The sequence below is a fragment of the Trachymyrmex cornetzi genome, unplaced genomic scaffold (assembly GCF_001594075.2).
Source record: "Trachymyrmex cornetzi isolate Tcor2-1 unplaced genomic scaffold, Tcor1.1 scaffold412, whole genome shotgun sequence".
In the NCBI taxonomy this organism is placed as follows: domain Eukaryota; kingdom Metazoa; phylum Arthropoda; class Insecta; order Hymenoptera; family Formicidae; genus Trachymyrmex; species Trachymyrmex cornetzi.
The window spans coordinates 637,173-657,701 of record NW_017298876.1 but is presented as its reverse complement, the minus strand read 5'-3'; the positions used below and the strand labels follow the sequence as shown (position 1 = coordinate 657,701).

Here is a 20,529-nt window from a genome sequence, read left to right as displayed (position 1 = left end):
TTTGCTCATGAAGTATTCGCATTATGAATAACCGTACTTTTTATTTAAGAAAACACTAAATGTATTATAATTTCTTTAATAATAATTATAATTGAACACACGCTCGTATTTAGCATTATAAAATATAAAAGAATGTTAACAAATACGAACGGTGTATATCTTTATAGCATCGCGTATAGTTAAATTTATCTGTTTCATTTATGATATTACATATATGATATTTATGTGTTTTTAATACATATTTGGTTTCTGTACCGATAAAAAATAAGTATATCATATGAATTAAACATATAAGTTTAACTTAAAATGTGATAATTTTGATCTAATTTATACTACACTAATTTTTTTTAATTGTTATATTTAATTTCTTAATCCAGAAAAATATCATTTCTTAATATCGCTGTATATTATGTTACAGTTTTATTAGATGAATTATTTAGTATTGCAATAGTATTACAACAGTAGGTAAAACATTTCATTTTGCTCCTGCTTATCTCATTGTACTTTTTCATTTTTATTTTCATCATACTTGGCAACAGTAGTATTGCTTCCAGACGTGGCTGTACGTGCCTGATGCTCTTCGTTTACAAGTTTTATTAAAATGAATGGATCACGGACACATATAAACTCTGTCAGTGAACAACTTTCACCTCACGGGGCCGACCCGTTTATCCTTCTGACTCTTACTTCGTACATTCTTTACGAGCGAATCATAAATACGAATTTTCCGCTCGACTATCCGTAGCTCTTTACCTGGCCTCTTCGAATAGGTTCAAATTTGTAGTTTGTCAAAGGACATATTTTGAAAGAAAGGCAACACGTGTCTTTGAACTACGACTACCTATTTCTTGAGAAATACTCCATATATTTTCTCTTAAAATAATATGACAGAAATAGCATATAATAATTTTCTTATTTTTATATTTTTATATCCATTCTAATGCTTGATAAAACATAATGAATTATAAGATAATCACAATTAATTCTTTTAATATAATATTCTATCATTATAATATTAAACCGAGAAATTAATTATCAAATCAGATAGGAAAATAAATAACATTACACGTTATAAAAAAAATTTATTCATTTGATTTATAACAATAAACTATACAAATCTATAAAATTATAAATCATAATTGTACAAAGTAATTTACTGGAAGAAACAAAATATATAGCTCTAGATATTTTGTAAGTTTCTCTTTTATTATAATAAACGCAATATATTATTTTGAATAAAACGAACTTTTAATATATTTCACTTTATTCCTTATGTAATGAAACTTGCTTTACAAATGTCTTTCAATTTCAGGTAACGCTTTCCATCTCGATTCTCATCAGTCTGCACGTGTTCTTTCTACTGGTCGTTGAGATCATCCCACCGACTTCTCTAGTTGTGCCGCTGCTTGGAAAGTACCTGATATTTGCCATGATACTCGTCTCGATAAGGTAAATATTTCAACTTTACACGAAAGCGAAAGATGAAGTAACTTCACAGCAGAAAATTACGTTCGCGCTACGTTTGCCAATTTGGCTCAGCCGAGGAGAGAAGATGCGTTTCTGATTGCGACAAACTAGATGTAATACAGAAACAATTTTCAGTAATTTCCGTATAATATCGTAGGAAACGTTTTCTGCATTGTCCCATTTTGCTCGCATTATCACATTTTCTTGTCGTGTTAGCGCGCTATCATCGTTATCGATTAACGCTTCAGCGGCGATTTATCAGCTCGTGTTTACGACAGCAACGATTTTAGCAATTAATATTGCCTCTTGGAGGATCGTAAAGGGGCTATACAATGACACTTGTATTCGCCAGCGAGAAATGGAAAAATGACGACGAGAGTTGGAATCGCTCTCGTTTCGCTCTTGAAACGAACAGTGATTCTGAGAACAACTGTAGAAGCACTGTTTGCAGTTGTTCTACAATATTTTTTCTCTCACGCAAAATAATTAATACTACACACATATATTTATATAACACACACACACACACACACACATGTATATATGTGTACATAGATCGATGATTATTTAATGTAGGGCTGCATCGGATATCCAAAAGTCGGCATCCGATATTACCTGTACTTTTTTACTATCCAACCGGATAGCCAGATATTATTAGTATCCGGGAATATATCCGGTTGAAATTTGATATCGTTAAATTTTTTCTTATAAATGTTCTAAAAATAAGTATGCATATTTAAGATGCTATATCTTATACATTGTTGCAAAATTACACAATATTTTTCTCTATATAGGCCCTTTTTTTTTAGAAGACACTTTCTCGGAATCTGATCGGATATCCGACTCGAAGAAATTGTCTTCTCGAATATCCGATCGGATACCGGATATTCATTGTTACATTCTGTTTGCATATCTATCCGATATTCGGTAATTTTACGGTGCATCTCTAATTTAATGTAAAGATATGAATTGCGATTAGAGAGATTTAACAGTAAAGTAATAAAAATACGATTTGAGATATGTTAAATGCTGTTGTTAATGATGTGATTAAATTTATAGTCATTTTGACTAAATCTACAATTTTATTAATTCCATATTAATTTTTTTTACATCTAATTGTAAGTACATCCATATTTCTACAGAAATTTTTGATAAAATAATTTTGGATTCATCTTCATACATTTCTTTTTATTTCTTACAGGAAAATTTATAGATTAGATCGTTTATTTCTTGTATCCTTAACTTTACATATTTTTCTCAATCACAATTTTCTTTATCGTAGTCCTCTATTTTATTGCCATTTTATTTTTATTTCTCTCCATCACGCCTGCGATGCATCTGCGTATTCAATAGGGGTATCTGGGGATCTCGAATTACTTGAAAATGGGCGACGTAGCAAGTAACAAATACCAAGTATCCTCAATTTACTTTTCGACCCTGAAGTCGAGATCATATACAGATTCCTGATGACAAAAACATGATATTTATTAATGTAATTTCATTAAGAAATATTTAACAAAAGTGAGAATTTTCTTCTATTGAATAAAACTACGTAAAAGAAAGTCAAAGGGAATGAAAAGAATAAAAAGAGATATTTTTAAATATTCCTAAAGCACTTATTATTATATTGGAACGATATCTCGTATTTCTGCTGAAAAGTTCAACTGGAATTTAATCATACTTGATACATAATACGGTTTAATTTAATCCAGTTTTTAAATAATACACTTATATTAATTCTTAAATAGAATAATTAAACAATATCTACCATTTAAATTAATAATAATAATAATAATAATAATAATGTTTCCTTCTACAACATGAAATTTTAACTTTGACTGTCAGAAATAGTGGTTTTCGAGGAACAGAGTAAATTTTTTTATTTTTCTGGATTATACAAATATCTAGCAGGTTGTGACGAAACTGTGTCTGTGTGTCGATTAACCTTGATATTGTTTTAATAACATATGACCTCGTATGTACGCAAGGCCGTCGCGCACTGTATTGTTTGCGAGTCAGCAGGCAACAGTGCGTGTCGTAGCAAACACGCATTACGCATCAAAACACATCGCGTGGAATACAAGGAGCCAAAGCAATTATTCCCTATGAATAATTAACTGAACTGTCAATCAATTAACATCCTTGGTAACTATAAATTTTATGACTATTTTTATCGAAACAACGATGTTTCGCACGATTTATTCATTTTACTTATGAATTAAAGCTATAAAAAAGGAATTATAAGATATTGTTTTATTGTATGCGCGAGGGATAATACATCTTTCAAATCACACTTAAATTCGAATGTATACAAGAATTGTAAAATATACAGTGAGTGCAAAAAGTATTTGTGCAAAAAGTATTTTCAGAGAAAATATGTTTAAAAAACTTTATTTTTAAAAAATATTTTTTTAAAAATCTTTATTTTTAAAAAATAAATATTGTCCAGCGAGGAATGAGTCATCGAATTGATATTCACACTTAAATTCGAATGTATACAAGAATTGTAAAATATACAGTGAGTGCAAAAAGTATTTGTCAGAAAAAATATGTTTAAAAAAACTTTATTTTAAAAAAATACTTTTAAAAAAAACTTTATTTTTAAAAAATAAATATTGTCCAGCGAGAAATGAGTCATCGAATCGATATATACGATGATTTCAACACTAATTCGATGTCGATTTGACGTTTAATTGACGTTCATTTCTTGCTAGATAATTAGCAATTTATTCATAAAGAACAAAATAGACTGTATGTTTCTTATAATTATGTATACCAAAAAGACTGATATCCATACGATGATTTCAACACCAATTCGATGTCGATTTGACATTTAATTGACGTTCATTTCTTGCTAGATAATTAGCAATTTATTCATAAAGAATAAAATAGACTGTATGTTTCTTATAATTATGTATACCAAAAAGACTTGTATTAATTATAGAAAATATATCATCTGAAAAATAAGCGAAAATAAAAAATTCTATTGTTTGGATGCTCAAAAAGCATTCGTAGAGTCGAGAAATTTAGCTCCTAGAATCAGGAATACATGCGAAGCTCGTTTGTTTATGTTACAGAATATGTTCATTGTATAAAATTGCTAATTAATGTTTATTTTTTGCAAATAAGACTTTTTATAAAAAATTTCCTTGTACAAATACTTTTTGCTCTCACTGTATGTATGTATATTGAACAGTAATATAAAGTCATAAAGTTTCGTTTTTTCTACATTTTTCTTTTCTCTATTATCTTCGCGATTGCATTTTGATGAAATTCTGTTGTAATATGAGACACTAAAGTGTGCGTCGCGTGCAACTAATATTGGAAATGTTATACGAGTGCAATGAATGAATCTCAGAAGAAATGAAGGCTGAAAGTTTCAAAGTAATCTCCACTACACATTATGTTGGTGAGTGATATATTATCTTTTATTAATACAATACATTTTTGTGAAAATTGTGCCATTCAAATAACAAGAAGTTATGTTATATAGTTATGTACTAAACATTAATTTGAAACATGTACAAAATAAAATATATTCGGCATATATTTATTTCGTAAATACGATACTTTATAGAAAGCTACATTAGTTTGCGTATAGCCTTTATTATAACATATAAGATCATTAAATGCCGTATATAATTATCATTTGCGCAGCAGATAGTAACACAAATGTAGTAACATAAATATAAATCATACGATCGTAGGATTCATTCAATTGCGTCAAATACCTATATAGAGACACCACGTAATTGTCTCTTATCATACAAACAACAGTAATTATCAGTGCACGCAATTAACTAATTCACGACTTTACTTCTATTAACAACTATCAATTCATTAGTAACTTAATTATTATTTCACAAACAAATATAATTTTGCGCGATTTATTAATAGAGATAAATTTATTCTGTAATGCTGTAATTTTTTATATGCGTCGAATATATCAGATTTTGATTTTCCACTGATTAAAATCAACTTTTAATCGATCGTTGTACGTTCTTGTAATACACTTAATATTAATAAATACGATTGTATTTTAATATTTGTCAACTGCGCTTGATATAAATTCGGTACTTATACACATCGTAATTTGTCGAAACCATCCGCTCTGTTTGACATTTTATTTATTTTTACTAATTCATGATTTGCGGGTGTTGAGCAAATTATATAAAGTTTCTTATTTTTCTTATATTATCTTCATGTTCGCGTTTCAATGAGATTTCGCAATGTACTATAATAAAACGCCGGTCGCGTGTAATTAACGTGAGAATGCCTTGCAAAGTTGCCGTGCATTTATTCTACTCTAGTGATTTGTATATGCTATTTTAATTTATCTTTTTTTCATGTGTATGCATTGTACAAGTATAACGAACAAATTTTAGGAAAGGAGGAGGAGGAAGCCTGTGGAAAGAATTGAACAGCGGTAGAGGAATGCAGAGAGCAAATTATTTTATATTTTATTCGTTACTTGCAGAATTAATTATTTACTAGTATATTTTGCAGACAACAATTATTTTTCTACATATTAATTATTTTAGATATCGCTATAATTTGCTGCATTTCTGTTTTACAGTTTGACAGTATAACATATTTTTTTAATTTATTAAAGTAACGAGAATCTCCATGTATCAGACATTTAGGTAATATGTACATATACAAAATTGTTAATTTTAAAAAGAACATAAATAAGTATAGTATCTCTTAGAGATCTATTACTTTGGAATGAAGGCTATGGCATATTAATAAAAATATTTAATTTTGAAATTGATATAAAATTTGTCAATTATTTGAACAAAACCCAAAATATTGGAGCTCTCTTTCTTAACAAAAATATGAAACAATAGGCAAATGAAAGCTATTACATAGTTCTTAATAGTGTAAGCTACTTAATTTATTTTTTTTTTTTACTTTTTGATCGTTGAAGATGTGAACTTTATATTACAATAATTTTGAAAAAATTATACTACTTGAAGTCTACATTGTGACGTATTTAAGTGGCATTTTTAGCAAAGTGAAGTCATCGTTAGTAATTTTTCTCGCCTATCCGACTTCTCGTTCCGGTTACGGGTGGTACGTCCTCATTTACGCTGACGACACCCTTTGTCAATCTACTGCTAATAATCCGCCTCAGTACTCACTTAATTAATTTGAACTTCAACTTGCTTTTCCACCTAAAAGAATGAAAGTTCTGCATACAAGAAAAAGAAATCTTACAGCTTTTATAAAAAATTTAATTTATTTAAATTGTCGCATTACATAGACAAATTGCTGTCTACAATTTGAAAGCTAATAAATTACATTTCAAATTTCTAAGACTAATACTAGAAGATTTGCGGCTCGGTTTGCAAATTATTGCCATGTTTTTATCCATTACTAATGCTAACGTTTTATGAACCTTGCCGTTCACTTCATCAGGGCGAGAAACGATACTACTATCAATATCGTTTACTATCAGTATTATTACGCTCCTCGCCCTGATGAAATGATCGGCAAGGTTCGTGAAACGTTGGCATTAGTAATGGATAAAAACGGTGATAAGCCGCAAATCTTCTGGTATCTTTGAAGATAATACCCGTGAAAGCCTAAAAAGCATTTTTAAGACTAATCTTGAAATATTGATAAGAAAATGTAAATTAACGTCAACTTATACTTTTATGCAAATTTCTTTAGCCCCGTCTGTAACACCGATCGTCAAATCAATTAAATATGTAATAGACGATTATTACTTAGATGGTTTTACGGTTTGAAGAAGAGTTGAGAATAATGTCTGGAAATAAAAAAATTATTAATCATTAAATGATCAAATTTAATAGGACTCTTAATAACAAATTGAATTAAATGGTAAAAATATAGGACGGTGTAAGAGTCAGTAATTAGATAAGCAAACTTAATATATATTTATATTATACAAAATAATGTTCTTGAACAGTCAATGTTAAATCGCAATAATTACAAAACGCAAAATCATAAAATTGAACAATATAGTCTAATCTAAATAAGAAATATCCGCTTAACGTTTCGACTCTTGTTTCGAGTCTTCTTCAGAAGTGAGAACAAATTGTATATGTATAAAAAATTAATCTTGTCGTGAAATTAATCCATCGAAGAAAGAAATTTAACTCAATCGATTGTCAATCTCGTTGAAAAAACTTCACTGTTGGATTTCACAAACTAAAGGAAATTTCTCAAAAAAGGCCAAGAAAGATGTACTGCCCGTTACAATTTTTCCATCTAACTAGATGAAAAGTAGATGTGACGACAGGCAGACGTGTTACAGTAATTGGAAAAATTGTAACGGGCAGTACATCTTTCTTGGCCTTTTTTGAGAAATTTCCTTTAGTTTGTGAAATCCAACAGTGAAGTTTTTTCAACGAGATTGACAATCGATTGAGTTAAATTTCTTTCTTCGATGGATTAATTTCACGACAAGATTAATTTTTTATACATATACAATTTGTTCTCACTTCTGAAGAAGACTCGAAACAAGAGTCGAAACGTTAAGCGGATATTTCTTATTTAGATTAGACTATATTGTTCAATTTTATGATTTTGCGTTTTGTAATTATTGCGATTTAACATTGACTGTTCAAGAACATTATTTTGTATAATATGAATATATATTAAGTTTGTTTATCTAATTACTGACTCTTACACCGTCCTATATTTTTACCATTTAATTCAATTATTAATCATAACATAATTATAACGTAGGTAATATAATTTTATTCGAAAAATTTCAATTTAAATTAGTATTACTTATATAATTTGAAATATATATTGGTGTATATATAATAGCGTGCGATAAAATTTTTATAACAAAATGTGTGATGACATTTTTTAAAGTGTTTTTGTTTATATAACCGGCTATATATAACATCGTTTGTCGTGTAACGTTCATAATAATCGTTGACCAAAGAGATAATTAATTAATATCAAACATGAGAGTCTCAGCGAGTGACATATACATGTTTGCCAATTACGGTGAAAACGCTATCTTTCTCTGTCTTCCTCCATTTACCAATATAACTTCTAGTACATGAGGAATATTCGCTGTGCAAATATTTATTTATCTATTTGTTATTTATCAGTAATTTATTAATGAATAAAATGAATAAAGTTTAATATGTGTATATATACTATTAACAGCATTGAACATTGCTGTGTTCAATATGAGATTTTGCTCAATGCTTTCATAAATATTTTACAATTTAATGCTATGCAAAGAGATTGTCTTTTTAGTTAATTACAAATTTATAACCTAGCGTAACGTTTGTACATAATGTTATTACTAACATGTATTCATATGTTAAAACGATATTATCATAATACTAAACAGATTAAAGATTTAGTAAAAGTAATATATAATAAAAAGTAATTTATTCTTTTAACATGGTATGGACATATCACTATGAGAATATTACATGATAAATAATTTTTTATTTTTACGTATTAATAACTTGTTATCATGATTCTGAAGAGATATACACATTTATAATTTATGATAATATTATTGTTATCAATTGATAATAATATTTTCAATTAGTTATATTACATACAGTTTGCGGGAGCAATACAATTCTTTCATGTTTTTTTTTCATTGTTGTATTATTGTTTCAAATCCATTGAATGATGAAGATCAGGCATTGCGATACTATGCAGATAAACAGCTTTTTGTTTTCGAATCTGGGTTATCGTAGAAATGAAAAAAGAGGAGCTACTCTTCATTGTGTTATGCAGATGTTTAAGTGAATCTACAGCATAAAACGATTATTCTTTTGTATGATTGCAGTGACAATGAACATAAAATAATGTTAAACTATGATAATATATTTTAATTGTAACGTGCGAAATTTTGCCGTACAGGCAAAACGTTATAACGATCGATTAATTAATTAATTAATTAATTAATTAGCATAGCTAGTCATAGCTCTAACAAGTGGAAAATATCGGCATAGGATTAAAAAAAACCGATGTAATGATAAAACAATTGATAGTTTGGAATTTGATGTTATTTATTTAAACATAAGGATAGACATCTAATTTTGTAAAGACCGAACAATGTTTGTCTAGAATATTCTGTATAGAATATATTGAATTATTTATTTTTCAATCAGAGCTCTATTCTGAAATTTTTAAACTATGACGATCTTATATAGTTGTTTACACACGAAACTCCGAAGGCACGATTCCTGCATGAAGCCAAATCATAATCGCTCGCAGATTGAGCAAATATGAAACTAATCTCCAAACTTCTCAGATTAATAAGTCGAGTTGATGTTTGTCTTCAACGTAATAATTCACTGCCAGAAAACCAATAATCTCATTGATAATTAAATTCGTGAAATGTGTGTTTAATGTGATTGTAATAGAAAAGTAGTACGAATCAACGTTTAATAATACAATATATTTCTCAATTTTGATATTCTTATCAAAATACAATTGTGTTAATGATTATTAAACCATCGTTCGACTAAAAATACTACTTAAATGCAACGCAATTTAGACTTCACATAAATTTTGTTTTAGTTTCGTTTAATTTTAATTGCTTCAAATATTAATTAAAATAAAAAAATATATACAAAAGGAGATTTAACTATTTTTCCAATCATGAGATACTTCAAATCTAGAAATCATTTACATATTACAATTTGCAATTAGAAAGTGATAAATTTTTTAGCGAGCTAAACTTGAATAAAGAAGACACAAGCATAAAACTTCACTTCACTTTTCTATAACACTCGTGTTATTTCCAGATACTTGATATACCGGTCAACCGGTCGTCGACATTTCGGCATCAATTTTAGATGTGTGTGTATTCACACCCTTTCGAAAATGTCCCAGACGACTAGAGTGTGCGTTTTTCAAAGGAACTCATTCCAATATTAATGGTGGCATTTGCCGGCTTCATACCGGCGACATTTAACTAACGAGCCGGTTTCTCTACCATTTTTACCCGGCATCACGGCACGATATGTTCTCGGCTTTGCTTTTTCGGACTAACCAGGCCAAAGAGACAGGATCAAAAAACAAAATGATGAAAAACGAACTGTACCTGCTTTATGTAGCAATAAGTCAGTGTAATGCTTCCACCTTTTCCTTTTTTTACATTAAAGAATCCTGTGTCTATTATATGGTTCCATTAAACTCTCATATTTGCTTCTAAAGCTACATTATGTAGAAATGTAGGATGTTCCAGAAAATCGAATGTCGAGATAATAAAACATTACAGTTTATGAACGTTGATTGGTTCTTTGGTTGATTGGTTGGTTGGAACGTTAATTGGAAAAGAAATAATCAATAGTTAATTAAATAAAATCATATTCTACGAAAATCATATCCTAAGAAAATTAGAAAGGTTTTATTACCAAATGTTTTCATTAAGTATGATTTGAAAAATTTCAAAGAAATTATTTTGAAAGTTTCAGCTCAATGTATTACGTTCAGAAATACTTTTAGACATTTATTAGTTCGAATTGATTAAATTTTGGCGCTGAATATCATTAGCAAATTTTTGCATTGTTTTCCGTCGAGGTATTCATGCGGGAGGATAGGAAGAGAACGATTTCGGAAAAAGCGGAAAATCATGGAACAGTGGCGATAGAAGATTCGCGGCGCGAGGACACGATCTGGCAAAAGCGGTAAAGCGCGACATTCACTTTATGGAGCGGAAAGAAAAAGGCAGTGGCCTTCGCTAGTAGTCCTGGACCCGGTCCAAACTCGGTGGTTTGCCGCCGCTACGCCGAATCAGGATTTTAAAGCCGACAACAATTTCTCGTAAACCCGGAGCATAACGATTTCGTTGCTTTACTACTTGCTCGCTCGTTATTAACGACCGGCGACGTCGTTACCTCAGTCGTCACGATTCTTTGTTCTACGATGAAGAAATTACCGGACGTCATGCTGACAAGTACATACTTTAAGTTAACCGACGCAAGTCGCTCTCCATCCGAGTGTGAACGCATTCCAGAACATTAATTTTGTGTAGAATTATGAAAAACTTGACTATTTTATGCAGGAAGAATTCTTTCATCTTTTACGTGTGTCAATTTAGTCTGTGTGTTGTAATATAGAAAGTTATCAATATAATATCAATCAAAATAATATAATAAGAATCACTTCTAAACTATGTGATATTTGTGACGCACCAATGTTTAAAATTATAGCCATACTTACACTTTTAGAAGAAATTTATCTGTATGCTTGGAAATTTGAAACATGTTCGATTTATGACGAAAAAACTTTAAAGAAACTGTCTTGATTGATTTGCATTTATTTTCCACGGGAATATATCGACCGCTTAAATACTGCATGTAGGTATCCCCTCCGTTGAGTCTCATAAACCGGAATCAGTGCGAAACGTAGTCGGACGAAAGAAGAAAGAGATAAAATGAAAGAAGAAGAAGCGCACTTCGGTGAAGAACGAAGAACCGAGGTTCCTCTATTGTCTGCAGCGATTGTGCCTCATATAAAGAACGCCCGCAATATCTGCACTTCCGAGAAAAACTCGTTTTGCAGTCGTAAAGCGTGAAGTTTTGATGGAAGGGTAAAAAGGGTTTTCACGACTTTCTCGACGTGACTTCGTTGGATATGTTTCCGCGAGCTGTCGCGATACATTCGTCATCGCGAAGTTAATCCTCCCACGGTTGAAATTATCCAAAGAAAATCCTGCTGTCATAAATTGAACATGTTCGAAGTCTACTTCCGAAATGAAAGTTTTAGGAAAATATGGAATATCGATTAACACACTGCGGACTTAAATTTGTGCATTGTAACATTGATTGATTACTCTCTAAATTTCTTGGAATGAAATCTCATTCCAAGGAAATAAAAATACAGCCATTTTTGAAGAAGAACGAAAATATTTTACTTCTTGAAAATTAATTTCACTTCTTTTTTGGAGATTTCACTCAAAAAGAGTGAAAATTGTCACTCTTTTTCAACAAGTGAAATATTTTCAATCTTCTCCAAGAAAAGACTGTATTTTGAAAAATGACTCTCTTAGAGTGAGATTGCACTCCAAGTAATTTAGAGAGTACAAATGATATCGTTTGAAAAAGAAATCCTTAAACATCACGTTATTTGAATAATCAAAATCATCGTTGATTTTCTCATTGTAAAACTTTGAAGTAATAACAGCTTTCCGGCAACAGCTGCGTAATCTTTTCCAAGCAGGAAATCGATGCCGCCACATTTCGTCTAGAAACAGGGCGCTCCCTAAGTTCCCGATTTAATGTCAGGTCTACTCTAAATATGGTTGCTTCCTTATCCCGGACAGCTAAATTGGAAATTCCAGCCGGTAGACGCAAGGCGGAGGTAGTGCTGGGAGACTTCCGTTCACCGACCGCGAACCTCGGCTGTTCCTGTGGGAACAGAATCCAATTTAAGCATGGCATGATTTCCGAATCGCGATACCACCTTGCCTAAGTAAACCAATCGCGTCATGCATCTGTGTTTAAAATCAAAATAAAAGTATGCTTAAGAATATTGCTTAAAAAGAAAACAAAAATCTTACTATATTTTTTTACGCGGTTATTGTTGCACTTTTTGCTTTGTTCAAAAACAATGATCAAAAGAATATATTTATATTAATTCTAAAGTGTTTATTATATAATTCGAACCCAAGCTGTCGATTGAGCTCATATTCAAAACTCGATCGGTCCAGCCTTTATTAAAAACCCGATAATTTTGGATGCTCGCAACTCGCTGATTCGCGTAAAAGACACGGGGCGGTCTCGCACTGCACATGGTGGAAATACATAAGGTAGTCATTGCGCATAATGGCGGCAAAAGGTGGGGGATATAGAATATTAACCAATCACTTTTGCCCCATTTTTTATGCGTGAAATTCAAACGCGCACCATTGAAAATAAAAACATCTTTCATAAAAATAACATAAATGTATTATTCAAATTAAAATAAAGTGTAGGTACAATCTAATAACCTTAATACCTTACCTTTTTAATAACCCTATCCTCAAACTGAACTCCGAACTGAAATTGTAGGTTATCTCTAGTGACACCATGTCGTCAGCCATTTTTGATTTTCAAGAAATGGGACAAATGTAATTGACTATCTACTCCCTTCTACTTTCGGGCTACTGCGCATCCGTGGAAATGACTCATCTTATGTATTTCCACCATGGCGCTGTGCACCCACTTGGCGCGAGCCACTACCGTGTCTCTTGATAGTTGCCAATGAGAAAATGCAGTACAGAATAAACAATTTTTGTCTCTTGCTGTTTTTCTGTAAAGTTGATAGTATTTGAGTAAAAAATTATTGAAGACTAATATTCGGCAATTTTTAGTATAATTAATATCTCGCTAATCATTGCGAAAATAGCAAAATAGTAGAGACCTTTTCAACTCAGTTTAGTCCGCTCTATCTACACGAAAGTGTTTGGAAAAAAATTGCGAGACACCCCTTATATAATTTTTTTTTCTAAGAAAAAGAATTAAATTGTTACCATAGAGGACTTACGAAAGTTAATTTTCCATCTCTTTATAATGCTGTGAATTCTACCATAAGATTAATCGAATATGTCCAATTCGCGCCCATCCGTCGTTCATAATCCTTTAAAAGCGGAAGCCAATCTCATCGTTAAATAACTTTGTGAATAAGGAATTTCCCGCGCGGTTATCTGTCTTCGCTTATCCTGCGGAAAGCGTTGAAGCCATTTTTCGCACGTAGCAATGATATACGAGAATTCTCGTGCAGGAGCCGAATAATAATCGAATTTAATTTGCGCAGGGCCCGGAGATGAAGGAAAAGAAGCGTTGGAAAAATGAGAACGGCGTTGTAACCGCAATGCGGCCGGAAAATAACTGCGACCCGGTATAGAGACCATAATTACCCGATCGAGCTTTAAAGTTGCTCGTAAAGTCTGGCTTTACGATCTCATCTGACAATCTTGCACGCGCGCGAATACTTTTCTACATTTTGCATCTCGTTATGCATCGCACCGTTATTTCTTACAGCCGATTGGCAGACGGCATTGCCTTCGCGCCCGTTCGAGCGAGTAATGCTCTCGGAAGCTATTCGCGTCAATTGACGAAACGAATTTCTCCAATGCGAATTGTCATCTTTTCTTTCTATATCTTTACACATAGTCATGCGAATAAAGTAGAAACATCGAAAATTGACATAAAGGATCAAATCATCATATTTATACGAGGTGTCGAATTGTTACAAAATCGAACATTTGCGTTGGAGTTTGAATTAATTTTTTCTAGCAAGATCTTAAAATATTTCTCGCAATTTTCTCTAAACTTTTTACATTTTTACACAAATTCAACAGTTAAATTAAACGAAAGTAACTGAAACAATACGCATTTTGCAAAGTTATACGTTCGTGTAGAATACCTGTACACACAATATAATATAACAGATATATTTATGGAAATGTATATGTTCTACTATATATGAGTTAGGTTTATTGTGGAACTCGCAGCGAACTTGATGCTAATAATACGGGATATTCTGTTACCGTCAAGATAATACCGGAACCATGAAGAAAGATTGGCATAAATCCCTGGTGACACGCACTGCCAGGAGAACTCTATTTGCTTTTTCGGATATCCATCAAAATTCCGCGTATCCCGCGCATGCGTAATGCATGCGAGTTATATCAACTGTTGAATTTGGAAGTCGCAACATCTGCATGCAAAAACAAGATACGCTATAAGGTATTAAAATTATCAACAAAAAAATCTCCTTAATAGAGAAAACAATTTTATTGATATTAAACGTCAATTATTCCTGTATTTAAAACAAATATTAAAATCCCACTAATTAACAAAATAAAATTTCTCAAATTAAAAAAACGAATTTCGCGATGCTAACAAATTTTTGTAATTTTTAATAAATTTTAAATTATCTCTTTATCCAAAAGTACGTTCTATAGTAAGATATTTAAAGTATAAATTTAATAAATGTAATATTAAAATTACATAAACAGAATTGTGATAAATCTCTCGTTAAATAATTCTTTTAAATCAATTCTCTAGAAACAGTTTCTTTCAATTTAAGATATAAAAATATTTATAACGTTTAACACATTTTAAGTACTTATTTTTTATTATCTGTATAATTTAAAAAATTTATATAAATTTAAATTTATGTTTAAAAAGTTACATAATCTAAATCAGTCAATTTTGGAATATTTTTATTTTATGACACCTCGTACTCTCTTACAAATTCATCTAGTTCGCGAATAAATGAGAGATATTGCGAATACAGAGATGGTGGAAGAAATCGAACCGAACTCTTTCGTCTGAACATCACTTTCGTTTCCTCATTCTCGTCGGACAGAGAGATAGCTCCAGCTACTTTTGGTCTAAATTGCTACTCAAGCGAGTGAACAATTTTCAGTGCGAAGGGTTGGAAAATAAAAACGAGCGCGGCGGAAACGCTACTTTTTTCAACACGTAACGGATTTATGGTCTGAAGCACTTTTTAGCCGCGTCCCATTTTTGGAATCATTATATATCTATAGATGATATCTAATGCCCTACTTCAATTCGTGTTCACTGTTCCAAATAGCACAGGATATTTGCCGATTTCACGGATCGAAGGGAATGAAAATAAAGAGTCGATACAGAGATTATAAAGATATATGTGTAATTTATGTTAAATCAAATTATGTTCTCTTCGACATAACTTTTAAACACAAACTTTAGCAATACATTTTTTTGATAAAACTAATATTCATCTTATCAAAATAATTTTATTTCTTTGATAATTAATTATTAAAAATACATTACCAACTCGATTTTAAATCTCTTTCTTTTCCTTTTATTAATATTCATATACTATATAATTTTATTATTGTTTTAATATTTATATTTCGTGTTTAATTATGAAACTTTAATTATTTCTATAACGTGTGATGTGAACTTTTGGATCATTGCCAAATTTTGCTTTTTGAGGAAAACTTTCTGGCTGCTCGTCTCGCTATCGAGCAAGTTCCTTGGAGCTCGGAGCGAATGATAGCGCCGAAAATCCGTGCGAGGAATATAGCTATAGGTGGCTACAAATCCTTACGTGCGCTCCCTATCGAGGTTTATCTCGGATTGCGGTTGACTGGTACTACCCCTTCGCGTCTCGCCGCGTATAGGAGGACACGGCAATCCTTTCCGCGATAAGCGAAACTCGTAAAGGATGATCCCACCCTGCTGCCTACAGAGATGTCACTGTGTTCGTTCGAAAGGAATGAGTTTTACGAAACGCGCAGCTGCGAGCTGTACACGATACTGTACTTCCGCAACGTGTACGTGCTCCAACTTGCCACGTGCTGTACTGTGTTGTAATACAAAAATGATAAAAGAGTGAAATAATAAAATTGAATCGACCATTGCGAGATAACTTCCTTACACGAGTATGTGGGAGAAATTTTTTTATTTCTCAGAAAGTTGCTAAATTAACATCAGATTTCAAAGTCATAGTTAAGAATTAGATTTATTTTATTTATGATAGGGTAACTCTCAGGTAGGTACGCCACGCTGAGATTTACGCTGCAGAAGTCAGAAAAAATAAGAGTGGAGGTAATTTTCGCAACTACTCTGTTACATGCCTTTATGTTTTATTAGTATTATGTTATGATTTCAGTTTCTTACTGTTAATATTAATGAAATTATTGTGAGTTCAATCGATTTGTCACTGTAATAAATAACACCATCATAAATTAAAGTCTACATAAAATGATTACTGTAGAGCGTGCAAAAAACTTATTGTTAGTAGTTATTTCGTGATACATACGCGTAGTGGAATAGTAAAGCATGTTGTATAGCAAAATACAAGTGCTTTGCTTTCGTATTCTTTGTTTTAGTTTGTTGTCTTATTACTGTGTCATTTTACGTCTTATTTATATGCATTATTTGTAAGTTTTTCATGAGCCGTACATACCCCCCCTACCTCTATGAGTAGCCATATATCCCACCCCTATGGGATATACGGCAAAAATGCAAGGGTTTTTCAAAGAATTTATTTTTTAATATGAAAACTAAATATTTCGGATTTCTAATATTTTTTTTATAATAGTAGTAACAGTACAAAGTTTTTACTGATATAGTTCGTTTACTTTAAATAATACTTAATAAATTAAGTTTTTGATAGGTGCAGCGTATATGCCGGAGTTACCCTAATTTTTGTATAGAAAGAAATCTGAATATAAAAATAGTTTTTAGAAAAATCAAAGTATTTAAAGAAACAGAACTAAAGGAAAATTCAATAATTCTGATAAAAAATTTTTATGTCCTTTGAGTTATGCAACAAAATTTCGTTACACTTATTTATTGAATACTTAAAGTTTGCACTTTATATAATAGAAATCAGTACAACTGCAAACAGATTAAAAATGTCTTACTCCGAGTTTCAGAAGTCTTTTGAATCATCAGACCATTAAATTTTCTTCTGCTTCTTGATACACGACTTGGTGAAAATTACGTGAGTGCTTCGTCGCAAAAAAATTGAAGAAGCATTTTATCGTTCGAAGAAGTTTGCTTGAAATAAGTGCTTATTGTTGTACTTCTCTTTGCATGCAGGTCACGTTCTCAGTGACATAAAAAAAACATTTTATTGCTTTTTAACTTCTTGACATGCAGTATGTTAATTAAATGTGATATAATAAATACAATAAATATTTTACTGTGTAAAACCAACGATTTACTAACATAAAACTTAAATTTTTTTTTATACGAAATTTTTAATATTAGAGGAAAGCTCCTTATTATGAGATAAACGCCTAATGAGATAGCGGCGTTTCCGTTAAACTAATAAACGCTATCTATTGGTTTCACCATGAATTTATTGTTCTTATAATCGAATACTAGAGTCGAAGGATATTGAAAAACTTACAGGAATTGCTACGGAAATTCACCTCAAGAGCACGTCAAACCAAATAAATCATTACACAAATAATTATTGCAACGATAACGTACGTAAGTTAAAATTTAAGACAATACGACGATAATTAACGATTAGGAAAGTCAATGATGTTCATGTTACTGTGTCAATTGTCGTAATGAGAATGGATTATGTTTAGCTGTAGACATTTACTGATCGGTCAAGTAACAAAAATATGAAGGACTAAATAACTCAGTGTTGTTGTTTAAATTAATTCCGTTCTTTTGTCGCTTGATGTTTATCATTTCTGATATTAGTCTTTTATTGTAGTTACGTTCTATGTCTAATATTTGAACATTATCCCAATCAAAAGCGCAATTATTACAGCGCTAAAGGCCTATGTTTAACTTTTCAATTGTTTTAATGTAAGAAATCTTATTTTTTGTTGTAAGTCATTGTAGTTATTTATTAAATTACGTAAAAAAAAAATTTATTTTTTATATATTCTGGAATTTTAAATTCTTCATTTGTAAAAATATTAGTAACAGCACCGAATCAAAATGTTTACACGAGCCTTTTCGAGACGCACTCGACAAAGTTTCACTAATTCATCATATTAAGACATTCGCACAAATATTAATATGGGTGAAAGACTCTCTACATTAAGGTCAATGACTCGCACGAGTAATCACTTGTCTCGCTTTACGCGGGGCTTTTCTACTCGTTCAAGTGAGCAATAATGATATTAGTCTAACAAAGTAACTGAATTTTGTCGTCTCGCGCCTTTCTATCATGTTTGATTTGACTTATTAAGATAACTTTAGCGTTTATATAAGGTCTCATCTTTTAATGAGAGTCATTTAGACTGTATTAATTTTAATCTTATGTTAGAAGATAAGCGAACACAGAAAAAAAATTGCATTACAACTATTGTATATTTGAAAAAACGTTTTATAATTAAAGTTATAGAAAATATAATTTTCAAAGTATTTTTAATACTTATATAAAATAATAATATTTGTACTAATTAAATACTTAATACAGTTAAGACTTATATTAATTAAAAATGGAGACGATATCTTGTTATAAATTCCGAATCAATTTTATTAAAAAGAATTAATAACGTAACTATTTAATTTTACGATTTTATTCGTGTGGGTAATTTGGAAATTATTGCTTGTGAAATTTTATGGTAAAGTGTCGATGAGATTGATTTCTAATTGATGACGACATATATGCAATACAATACAATACTGTGCTAGTTATGTTTTATAGGCACAACGTATTTCGCAAGCGTATGAGATGCAAATGGATGTTCGTAAATAGTCCAAGATAAAATCGCATAAGTTATTGGGGTTTTACAATCGTAGTAGAAAATATATTCGCTATAAATATAATATCGGTGCTGCATTATAGTCTGATGCGCGATTACAATATCGTCTCGCGAGGAATCGATATGTCTCAATAATTTAATGCAGACCATCTTATAAAAAGGACTTTTTCGAAGACAGAACACACTAATTCATTCTTTTTTCTTGTTAATGCATGATAATATGATTTACGGTGATTTATAATGAATACTAAAATTTGCACGGAAATTTATGAACGTAGCGATATTAACGTCACTGATGTAAACTTAGTACGCGATTAAAGCCAACAATGAGATTTACCCGCAAAATTTATTTCGCCCAACGAATTTGTTAAACGGCTTGCCCTAATGAGGGAAAGCCATTAACTTTTAAATGCATATTATATTTGATGCGTTTTTTATATGTAGGCATTAATTCTTCCTCTGGGATCTTTTTCATGAATTATTTCCTCGTTTTAATATTGTGAAAACCATATCATCCTTAATGATTTTTTACATAATAAAATAATAAATTATAAAATCTATAAATCTTACATAAAAGATAGGAAACCAATTTTGACGCAATATATTACTGTTTGATCGATTAATAGATACAAATATATCATAACTTTCCCCAATAAGAAATTTTCCACAGTATGAAACTTCGTGAACAGTATCTAACAATATTTCAAACAAAACTTTGAGAAAGCAGATCCCAACATATTGAAAGAACAGCAATACTTATGTAATATAATTTATAGCAACATAAAATGATTTAAAAGTTGCTTTTATAATAAATTTATGAAACTTATATTTAAATTTATGATTTTAAGTTTATTTATGATAACACGAATATTTCAAAGTTTAAACCA

At 30.8% G+C, this 20,529-nt stretch overlaps 1 protein-coding gene across 1 annotated transcript in view; it reads left to right on the top strand.

The window, feature by feature from the left end:
- nAChRalpha4 (nicotinic acetylcholine receptor alpha4) overlaps positions 1-20,529 on the top strand; it is a 191,453-nt gene that overhangs the window by 155,070 nt on the left and 15,854 nt on the right. The window contains exon 8 of the mRNA XM_018512497.1: positions 1,313-1,449. Coding sequence (XP_018367999.1) covers positions 1,313-1,449 — 137 coding nt within the window. The remainder of the gene's footprint in view (positions 1-1,312; positions 1,450-20,529) is intronic.